General features: G+C 41.1%; 1 protein-coding gene across 4 annotated transcripts in view; it reads left to right on the top strand.

Annotated features, from left to right (window-relative positions):
* Positions 1-11877, top strand: part of CACUL1 (CDK2-associated, cullin domain 1) — a 70179-nt gene that overhangs the window by 2659 nt on the left and 55643 nt on the right. For all 4 annotated transcript variants that reach the window (XM_015412315.1, XM_015412313.1, XM_015412314.1 and 1 more), the window contains exons 2-3: positions 4127-4253; positions 8935-9037. In XM_015412315.1, coding sequence (XP_015267801.1) covers positions 4127-4253; positions 8935-9037 — 230 coding nt within the window. The remainder of the gene's footprint in view (positions 1-4126; positions 4254-8934; positions 9038-11877) is intronic.

Below are 11877 nucleotides of genomic sequence, written 5' to 3'. Positions count from 1 at the left end.
GGGTCAGAGCCGGGCGGGGGGGCACCGGACTCGCCTCCAACGCCGCCGCCGCCTCGGAGCCGGGCGGGAGGGAGGACAGGCCTCGCCGCCGCCGCCGACTAGGGGAGATCGAGCAGGGGGGATGGAGGAGACGGAGCTCTTCTCCCCCCCCGCGAATATCGCGGGTCCCCCTCTTGTAGCATCTATAGGTGATAATGTAGTACTTCTGTACGATCCTAACTATATAGTTCTAAACTATTCTTCAGCATTCCACTAATGCACACTGGTCAGTGGCAATTAAGTTTTGTTACCCTGGTGAGTCAGGAGGGGGTGAGCCTCTTTGTCTGATAATCTGGAGACAGCCACTGGGTGGGGTTAATAAAGAGAAAAATTGGAGACTATACATGAAATGGGACTCTGCCAATCTCTCTATCCTAACAAGGGGATGGGATGACAAGAGAACTGTCTCTTTTCCCCTGCCCTTATTTAGGTCACTTCAGCTTACCTTTAATTTCTTCCTTTTTCTGTGCTGGAAAATGAGGACCTTTCCCCCGTCATCGGTCTTCCAGTCCTCTTGAACATGCAGAGAGGAGAAGGGTGGATCTCAGCCCCTAAAATTTCTTGCCTCTCCTGATGTTTGCTTCTCACTTTTCTAGTTCATATTTTACTTTGTTTTTCTTCTGGATCATTGTTTTTTTTTCTCCTCCATCCCCAATTTGACTCATTGTCCAAGACATTTTCTTCCTTTCTGTTGGAGAATCCAGTGTTCTGTCCCCACCAAAAAATATTTTCTTTCCTTCAAGCAGTGAGATTCTGAAATGAGGGGAGTCCCTCTTAATTCTTGACTTTTTCACCCCTCCCAACCCCTTTTTGGTCACCACCTTCCATCCATTGCTCTTTTAATTTTAAGGGGGTGGTTTGGGGGAGTTGATTATATTTTCTGTGGGTTTGGGGGGGGATGTGTTTTCCCACTAGAGTAAAATACTTCCTTCCACTCCTCTGTTAATACAGCATGTAACCTGTTTAGTTTTAAAATGATATTTTGATGGGTAGTCTTGTGATGGGCTTGGATTTTGCAGCTGGCTAGCTGCAATGTGTGATAGATATATAGACCTCTTCCATTTTATTGCCTCAAGTATTTATTTTTTCCTCTATTCTTGTGTGAAAGAGAGTTAAATCTGCCATCGGAGACGTGCTTCATGTTCAATGAAATGAGCTGTAATCCAAGAAAGCCTATGCCACAATGAATCTGTCTTTAGGCTCCCATGAGACGTCTGTGGACTAGAGCCCATTTGATTAGATCGATAGATCTTGTTAGTGATCACCTTTTGCTCTTCCATAAAGTCTTTAGCTAGTGTTAAGTTTTCTCTGCTGCTTTAAGTACAATTGGTCATGCATATTGTGAGGCAAAGCTCCCCTGGCCTCCTCGGGCCTAGTTCATCCTGCAGGTGTTACTAATTGGTCTCTCAGCCTGTACAGTTGTTATCGTCTTCAAGGCCGGAGATGGAGGTGGCGTGATGAGCTTCTCATGAGAACCTGTTGCCCATATGATGTGGGGAGGAGGGCCAGGGGTGATAAGGTAATCTTCTAGAGGCTTCTTTGGAGAGTGTCCTTAATGGGATGTCATCCTCACCTGATGTTGCTTGGCCAAAAACTATAATTCAGCCAAGGTCCGAAGGAAGGTTTGACTAGCTGAAACCCTAATGGACTGAAGACCTAAACTATGTTCTGCCTGAATCACAGTTGGGAACAGCATAGAGAATTTCTGTGACTTTGGAGTTTAAGGTTTGTGCCATCTAATACATGCTCTGAAAGTGTTAGACCAGATATGTCAAACATGTGGCCTGGGGGCTGGAACCGGCCTGTCAAGGGCACTTATCCAGCCTGTGAGCTGACAGGAAATAAAAGTCATCATTGGAAAGTTGCAGCCCTTGAAGATTGCACAAAATAAAAGTCTGCAAAGGGCAATTAAAGTAGAGCTGGCATCATTGGAAAGTTGCAGCCCTTGAAGCCCGTGGTGCTTGGGAGTGTTGCAGTGCCCCTTGTGGCTCAGGTTTATTGCTGAGTTTAGGACTTTGACAGAGGGAGGTGTGGGATCATGCGGCTGCCTCAACCCCCTTCCCTCCCCAAAGCCTGTTGACTGTATCAGTTTCTTTAAGACAGGGTTTGTTGGGTTCTTCTGTTCGATGCCACTTGGCCTCCTGTCTTTGGCTGCTGCACCTGTGGCAGTGGAATGCAGCCCTTCATGCTCCAGCTCACCAAAAGCTTCTGAAATGTGTTAGTCTTTAAAGAGCTATGAGAGTCTCTAGTTGTTGCACCTTGATTGTCAGGCAGTCATTCTCAGTGCTGTGCAAAACTTTTTGTGCATATCAAGCAAAGAGTAGTTAATTAGGTGATAAGGAGGGGTGTGGGTCACAGTCTGTGGTAAAATATCTCCAGTACCTAGTATTATATTTTATGGCACACATGACCTGTCCCAATAAAGTGATATTTATGTCCAAACCGGCCCTTCTAACAGATGAGTTCGATACCCCTGTGTTTGGCAGTTGAGTTCGTCTGTCTTGTTTTCTTGCTGTAAGATTTTAGAGTAACATAGGTAAAGGTAAAGGTTTCCCTTGCTCGAAAGCCAGTCAGATCCAACTCTAGGGATGTGGTGCTCATCTCCGTTTCCAAGCCGAAGGCCAGCGCTGTCCAGAGGCATTTCCGTGGTCATGTGGCCAGCATGACTAGATGCCAAGGTGTACGGAACGCTGTTACCTTCCCACTGAAGCGGTACCTATTTATCTACTTGCAATTCCTTGCTTTGGAACTGCTAGGTTGGCAGGAGCTGGGACTAGAGATGGGAGCTCACTCTGTCTTGCGGCACTTGGGTTTCGAACTGCTGAACTACTGACCTTCCAGTCTGCAGTTCAGCGTCTTAACCACTTGAGCCACTGCAGCCTACTGGCTATTAAATGAACTTTCTTAATTGATTGAATTTACAATACACTTTGTAATATAAACTTTTTTAAAAATAGTAAACAGTCTGTTACTTGTGTGCAACTGCCCTGGGTACCCACGAGGTTTTGACCTTGTGTTCTCTGACACATATCTTCTGATCTTGGTGTTTGTTAATTGCATTTGAAGCCATTTAATGGTATTGTCTTGATGGTTATGCTGGACCTCTTACAGGACAAGAGACAAGTTGCATCCCCTGCTTGTATGGGGAGAGCAGAACAATAAGGGGCAGATCCAAGTGCTTTTCAGTGTTTTCCACTAGAAACCGGCAGAGTGTTTCTGAGCCTGGCTCTTGGATCTGCATGCACATGATAAAAACTTGCATACGTTTGACAAAGGAACTTTTATGTCTAGGGAAGAGGAAGAAGCAAGTTACCAGTTTGGCTTCTCAGAGCTTAGTGCATTGCTCTGTAATAGGAAAGGTAAAGATTAATATGAGGGGTATGTGTGTTGAGAGAGTGACAAGATCTAGACACTATACATTCAAAGTTGGCTGCTCTTTGGATTACCTGTTACAACAGATATCAGACTTCATTAAAAATACTTATTAAGTGGTTTGAAGATACAATTACATTGGTCTAGGTACTGATACTGTCTAATACATAAGTGCATGCTTAATTTTTTTTTTTAGCAGAAGTACTTTTTTTAAGATTTTCAGTTAACACTTCATTTACAAGCAAAATTGAAACTGTGGTCTATGATCAAGGGGCCTGTCTGCTGTTGAAATCTCTAAAACTTTTCATAATTGTATGTATTTACTTCATTTATACCCCACTTTTTTTCTAGCACGACTTACATCATTTTCTCCTCCATTTTATCTTCGCAACATCGCTATGAGCTAGATGAGGCTGAGAGTATGTGACTGGTCCAAGGTCACTCAGCAAGCTTCCATGGCAGAGTGGGGAATTCTAACCTGGCTTTCCTAGATCCTAGTCTGACAGTTAGAGAACCACTATATCACACCAGTTGTCTGAAACTTCACTGTAGCAAAATATATAAACATTTTACTTAGATCAGGAAACAGCTTGCCAACACTTTCGACATCTTTAAGTGTATGGTTGAAGCTGTATCTGCATTTTACTGTTGTGTGTCAGTACTTCCTTTCATTGGGTTCTCAGTGCAATAAAACATTGTTTCTTTTCTCTTGTAGTAATGAATGTTATAACAATAGAAGATTATAAGAGCACATATTGGCCAAAGTTGGATAGTGCCATAGATCAACTTTTAACTCAGAGTCCTGGTGACTACATCCCCATCTCCTATGAGCAAATATACAGGTGAGAAAACCTTTGAATAGTTCTGTTATGGATGACTGTATTTAGCCTTCCATTTGCAGTATTCTTAGGCACTGATATGAATTCTGGCATTGGATCATAGTGCTTGAGTAGCCAGATACCTGGGAATTTTTAAACTCCTTCATGTACCTGGTAGTAAGGGCAACTGACTCCAAGTAAACTCTCGACAGTCTTATTTTAGTCTTGTAGTATGCATTTACAGAAAAAAGGGCTTTCAGCAAGAACTAACCTCTGTCGTATCATAGACAGCATGCTTTGTATATGATCAGACCACTTTTGGAGACAGTCATGGAGCATCAACCAAACAAAGTATTCCAAGGTTTGCTATTTTCTTTAGTGAAGCCATAGTTGAGGGAAAGTTTTCTTCCCATCCAACACCATGACCAAAAGTAACTCTGCAAAATGGAATGGATGTGTACTGGCTAGTCACGGAGGCTGTATTTGTGGCATTTCTAATATTTTAAACCAGACTCCCTAAGAAGCTGTCATTTTAAAAGTCTGATTTATATACTGTTAATTTCATGTAATTTATTAATTCTAGATTCCTCCCCTCCCCTAAACTTCCATTGGGCAGCTTCCCAGTGGAGAGTGATGAAATGGGCACAGTTGCTTTCATGGTATGTGCTCAAAACCTCCATGTTAATAATGTGACCTATTTGCAGAACCTTTTTTGTCTATCTGCTGGTATGTCTCCAGCATTAATACATGAATAATCCAGCCTTCTGTTGTAAGTAGGAGCACTTGCTGTTGCTTGCAGTGATTCTCCCATAGAGTAGTGAGAAGGCTAGAGTTATTCGGCTGTTGGAGTCCCTTTCAGTTTTATTTATTTTTATTTTTTTATTTATCATTCGATTTCTAGGCCGCCCTCCCCGCAAGTGGGCTCAGGACGGCTCACATCAGGGCATGCATCCCAGATACATAAAAACAAGATAAAAACACAGTTCCAATATTACAAAGTAAAGTGCTTCAAGATGGTCGCAGATGACAGAGGATATTCAGTCAGATCTCCACTCAGTGGTATCCACACGCCATAGTGCTGCAGTTCAATCGTCACAGGGTTACTCCCATACCCCGCTGTTTCCAAACTCGTTGTTGGTGGTGGTAGTGGCGGCTCTTACTCAAAAGCCTGATGGAAGAGCTCTGCCTTGCAGGCCCTGCGGAACTGTGCAAGGTCCTGCAGGGCCCTGATCTCATTCCGCCAGGTAGGAGCCGCCACCAAAAAGGCCTTGGCCCTAGTCACAGCAAGCCTTGCTTCCTTGGGACCTGGAATCACCAGCAGATGTTGCGTCTCTTTTCTTATGTGTCTCTTTATATGTTAGGTAGAACTGAGGAAGCTGAGATTTAATTTACAACTGGAATAATCTGTTATTGAAATAGAAGCAAATTTTACCTTATTTGAAAAGTCTAGTTAATACAGATGTGCTACAAATGCTGATGCATTTGATAAGTGTTGCTGAGATGGAAGAATTCTACAGATATATTGTCAGGGTGACTGATCATCTATAAATGTTAAAATAAATGGTTCTCGTGGTGCTTCATAGTTTTTCAAGGAGTGTACTTTAAACTTTATTTCATTTGCTTAGATCAGTGAAGCTTGGTAACTGCATAAAAATATAGTTTGACAATCTGTAAATAAAAAGTGTTGGGGGAAGTGGCCAAGTACCATTTGAATGGAATGAGAATGTAGGAGGAGCATTTATGTGGGTCTTGCTGGATAGATGCTCTTTTAAGGAAGAATTGACTAGCTAGGTTCTTAGTCCCTTTGAATCTAATACAAAATACAGTATTTATGTGAACACATACTGTGGCATTGGGGGTGGAGGCTTAGTATCTTCTATATTAAACCTTCATCTAGTTGGTTGGGAAACAATACTGTTCTCCTGGGGATCCCATGTGCATGAACAGAAGAGTACAATTCATGTTACTACTTCTGTTCCTAGATGCTTTGCGCCTTATTAAGTAGGGATGAAAATCTGCTGTGGTTAGCAGGTTACACATCTTCTGGTAGTTGCTATAGGTGCAAAGTGTTTTAAAATGCTTCCCATGGCACTTTGTGACCACTTCATGAAGTAGAAGATGCTGAGAGATGATTCAAAGCCACCAGATACTAGTGCTATCCAGAAAATCAAACTGAACAACAATAAAGTTAGTTTTTAAACTAACTGCTTGGCCTCGGGTACTAACAGTGTTACTTCGCTTTTTGAATTTCTTACTTAAATGTCCAATGGCCTGTTTTTGAAGAACAGGTTGTGTAAATAACAGGTTGTGTAAATAAATACGTTGGGTAAGGTTAAGTTTAAAAAAATGATTTTGTCATTAGTTTCTGATTAAATGTAAGCACTGCATTTATTGTAATTTGGTCAAGTATAATTCTTGCATATAGGTGTTTAAGGGGGAGGTTGGCAGATAGTGTTTTGTTTCTGAAATGGATTTAAAATGCTGAAATATTTGGCAAAATGATTATTCTAGATCTTATTAAAAGTTTATACTCAGTTTGCCTATGCCTTATTATCTCTTGAACCTGATCAAATTGCTATGATTTGTAATACATTCTAGCTGAAGACAATCAGTTTTATACTTTTCTTTCAATTTTTAACCATCTTGAATTTAGTTGATGGCAATCTTGGAGTGTTTATAGGCTTGTGTGGAGACATACCGTCTACTGATATTTGTCCAGAAAGGAATATGGTCCACACTGCATTCTGTGTTTTATTCATGTTTGCATTCCTATTCTAGTTTTTGGTTTTGGGCAAAGCCTTGTATCTCCTTAGAGAGATGTAGGAAGCATGTAAAGATTAGGTCCTGGAAAATGGGGACAAGAGTGCTGGTCTGGATATGCCCTTAGAGTGCCTTTAAACATTTGCCTTCTTCAGTTTGCGTATTTGTGTGGAATGGGAATATAGGAGGGCATCCACAAACCAGACATCAGCAGTGCAAATGTCTGTGCTGATCATTAAATATATTAATAGTAAGCACAAAATGGGGGAGGTGGCAAGTGACTATTAAAAATCATTCATTTATTTTTTAAAAATTATATCCTGCCTTTCTCTGGGCTCAAGGTAACTAATAACATATAGTTATCCAATGATAGTAAAACCCCACATTCCTCCCCAGCCTAATGAAATGTCTACAACTTACATTTCCTTAAAAGGTCTGGTGTATAAAACAGCCTTACAGCACCTCCTAAAAGGGCCTAAAGACAGGGTTCCCACCATCACCAAAGTTTCCAAGAATGGTGCTCCCCCTCTCCCCGGGAGCCCATCCCATAAAGTGGGAACGACCACAGAAAGGCCATAAATACTTGTCAGTGCTAGTTGGACCACCTTTAATGATGGAACAAACAAAAGAAATAAACTGGATATTGTAGCCAGCACACAGGGACATATGTACGGTGAGAGGTGGTCCTTCAGATATGGGGTTCCTGGGCTGTGAAGGGCTTCAAAAATCATAAACAGCATCTTGAAGTGATTTTGGAAATAAACTGGCAGTGTGAAGCTATTTGAAATGGGCAAGGTGTATTTCTGACAAACAGTCCCTAGCAATTATCAGGCCACCACATTCTAAACCAACTGTAATTTCAGTTTTTTTCTAGGTCAGCCCAAGCTAGAGTATTTTATGGTAGTCCCACAGTGATGTCAAAAAGCATGGATTAGCATGTCTAGGAATGAGAGAGAACTGGTAATCCAGATGCAGTAGGTAGAAGGTACCCCAGCCAACCTGAGTATCAAGCTCTTGACCTGCTCTGCAAAGGTCAACTCCATTCCATCCACTACTAGTGGATCCAAGCCCTCCCAAACCATCAGCCTTTCCAACCAGCATTACCTCTGTCTTGTCTGGATTCCTCTTATTCTGCCTTCAACAGTAACTATGGACTCAAAGTGCTGGTTCGGAGCAAGGATGGACACACCTGGAGTAAAATGTATAGCTGGGTGTCATCTGCATACTGATGACACCCAGCCCGAAAACTTTGGATGATCTTACTCTACAGCCTCTTAGAAATATTGAAGAGCACTGAGTTATCCCACAAGACAGGACTCATCTAGTTGATTCTGCTCCCCTTCCTTAATTAATGAAGTTAACTCGACAGCACTGCAATAATATCTCTAATAGTACTTACTTTTGGTTCTGGGCTTGTGGCTACCATGCTGGGGAAAACTGATAGCTGCAAGGTAGTGTAACTTCATAAAATTTACTAAGGCCTTGGTGAGCAGTTACTGTGATAAATTCAGTGTTCTTAGGCTGAACAATCTAGAGTAGTGTAGTGAGAACATGAATGTTGGGTGTGTTCAGAAAAACAAAATTCCTTTTCAAGATGGTGTGAAGCATTGGATGACTGTAGTTATAGTTATTAAACATTATTCACTTTATAAGCCAGTGAAACAGTGCCTCTGTGGTCACTGATCTCTTAAAAGTTTTGCAGAGTTACTGGTTTAGTAAGACCACATCGGCCTTAACTTTTTTGAAGTATGCAAGTTTTTCTATGGGGAATACAGACCTACTGTCTCAGTATCTGTTTACAATGAGGTTTGTGTTTAGAATGAATGTTGCTGAAATTGCCAATTAATATTTTTGAAGTCAGATTTCTGCTGGCTTAATTCTTGTTTTTCCTCCTATGCTACAAACTGTTGTGAATTCATCATTATTCCTGTATTTATTTCTGCAGTTGTGTGTATAAATGTGTGTGCCAGCAGCATTCGGAACAGATGTATAGTGACCTAATTAAAAAGATAACTAACCACTTAGAGAGAGTCTCAAAGGAGCTGCAGGTAAGAAGCTGTACAATTTTGTTTTCCTGGGATTTAGCATTTTAGTGGGAATAGCATACCAAGGATGATCTGAAGGGATTGTTGTCACTGCTGATGGCTATCTGCAATGTATCTTCTGTATGAGGAAAAATGTAGAGCAATAACCTTTAAATGAAGCTTCCTTTGTAAGAGGCCAGGTCATTAAAAAAAAAAAAAGCCATTGTAAACCAGAAACTGAAAATATCTTGCGCACATCTGAATGCATTTGGGATGATGCAGAAGTAGGCAGTAACTGGGGCAGTTACTAAAGAGTGTCTTTGGGGACAGATTAGTTTCACGGAATTTTTTTTCATAATTATCTGGTGTGGTATATTATGATGACTTGTCCTGCATTAACAAAAATAAATGTGTTCTGTCCGATTACTCCATTATCATGGCAGATGTTTCCAAATGTTGATAATCTAAGGCAGTCTTAATTATCAGGTTACTGTTTATTTTTACCTGCCAGTCTGTCCAGAAAAATGTGAGTTACATTTGTAGTTATGCTTCCAGAAGAAGAAGGGGTGGGAAGCACTCTTTCTTAGTTCATTAACGTTTCTCTGCCTGATAATTTCAAGGCACTTCTTCCTTACTGTAGACAGTAAGGGCACTCTGGTCTGAGTGCTGAGCAACAAGCATTTCCAATAGGATGCTTTTGTGCTAATGTAAAAGAAAAAGTTTCAGATCTAAAACTGATTAGGTAACTCTGATTAGGTAACTCTGTCAAAGAAGTAGGAACTACATTACCAGAGCAAGTGTAAATTAAGGAAATGAAAGAAACTGTTAAGAAATGCATACACTTCCTGCCCAGCCCCTGTCATTAGGGTATAATTTCATATTTATGTCCCATTTTGCTTTCCTTCAAATTAGTTACACTTTGTCAACAACAAATTATTCAGGAACTTGAGTAGCAAGACAAAATTAGACACCTGGGGAAGTGCATCTTTTTGCATTGAAATATGGGATTAAAAATTAAAAACTGATATTTTGCTACACTGGTGTCTTTCTAATGGTAGCAAGATGTTGTGTGGTAGACACTTTTGTTGGATTTTGTTAGTTTTTAAAATTTTTCATGAAATCCCTGTGGTCTTTAGTGGTGGGTGGTTGGTTTTCTCACCAGCAAATATTTTACTTTATAGCCTAGTTTCCGCTACTACCGCTTCCAGATCAGGAAGTCCAGTGAGTCTTCTTGAGATTTGCTAGTTAATAGTTTGATCTGACTGAACAATAGGTAATTAACTCTTGACAATCTGTGGCTTTCTGGTGAATGTTTTGCCCGTTTAGCCATTTTTCTTGTGAAGTTTTGCCAGGGGACCGATTTAGCAGCCTAGAGCTCACTTTTCAGTATATAAAATGTGTTGCAGTTGTTAACTTTTCAACTGTGCTGTGAAAATGCCAGTCAAAGCTTGTGGCGGAGTCAGAATTTGCACTGCCTTCCATCCACTGTAATGTGTTAGTCCATAAACCAAGCTAGTCACCTAGATCATGAAGCAATAGGGTGTGGATTGGACTAGGGCTGGGGCAACATATTTCTGCTTAGACATGAAGGTCATTGGGTGCCCTTGGGACGCTAAGTGGCTCTCTTTAACCAATCTCAACCAGTTGTAATGGGTGTGTGTGTAAAAGGGGGACACTATGTGCAGAAGAGGGCAGGGTAAGAATCTTGGGATTAGGTTGCATTCGAAGCTGTATGATTCTAACCTGTATGTCTCAATTTGTATTGAATTATGATGTGGCAATCCTGGCTGCTCAGTGAGCTTGCTTGTTCTTTGGCACATGATTAGGACTCTCCTAGCACATGGTGCCTCCATGCTGTTATGTATAAGTTCAGGAAGGTGGAGTGCAGCATGATAGTTATCTGAAGGAGGAAGAGAGAGCAAAGCAAATGTGGATCGCTGCTTTTAAGTTGAGGCAAGGGCAAACAGTATAGAGCTGAGAGCAAGTTCTTGGATCACTTCCCCCTTCATTCGTATTTACCAGTGCTAGAGCTGAACACAGCATGGAGGGAGAGCTGCTATATCACTGCTTCTTTTGTGCTGCCTCCTTTCCATGTGGCTTAAGCTGACTGAAGTGGACTCACTGTGCAAACTTCACTACAATGCTAGCCTAGCCTGCTCCTGACTGTTCCACCTCACTACCTCCACTTATGCCTGCCCCCCCTTTTCATTATGCTTTTGGGATAAAGATTGTCTTCTTCCCTGTGGGACTTGCTCCTTCAACATCAACAGACACCTTTCAGCCCAAATGGAGAAGGATCATTTCAGAAAAATTAATGACTTTGGGTATTCCCTCAGTAGTTTAATAGGTCTTGGATACTCAAAAGCCAAATCATTATTTAAGCAGAGGATATGGAATATCGAATTATAAAATCACTTGTTTGGTCACAAAATACCATTTCTTTAGGTACAAGAAGTTTGTGTGCTCTAATTATTTGGCCAATCAAGTAATCTCCAAATTCAGAAAACCTTTTACTTTGGCCCAATTTAATATTCTACCTTTGGCACTTTTGGAGGGGAGATCCTCTTGAGTTCTGCTTCAGGAATTCACTTGCCCCTGTGAAGATGGGGAAGCTGAAATTGCTGGGCATTAAATATTGTACTGCCCTTTTTATCGTGATCTCAGAAGAGATCTTATTACTTATATTCTTCAAAAAATGCCAGGCTGATCTGAGGATTCGTATACAGCCTTTGTTTTCTCAGACCATGATTCTGGGGTCAGAGATAAGTGGCCAGATTCTCTGCAGCTGCTAGAGTCTATTGTTATTCTATATTGTTAATGGATGTTACCTGCTCATTTTAATATAATGTATGCAGAGGTCATTT

Source organism: Gekko japonicus, unplaced genomic scaffold (genome assembly GCF_001447785.1).
Source record: "Gekko japonicus isolate JY-2015 unplaced genomic scaffold, Gekko_japonicus_V1.1 scaffold3579, whole genome shotgun sequence".
Classification (NCBI taxonomy): Eukaryota; Metazoa; Chordata; class Lepidosauria; order Squamata; family Gekkonidae; genus Gekko; species Gekko japonicus.
The sequence above is the reverse complement of the archived record's forward strand: the minus strand, read 5'-3'. Positions and strand labels throughout refer to the sequence as shown.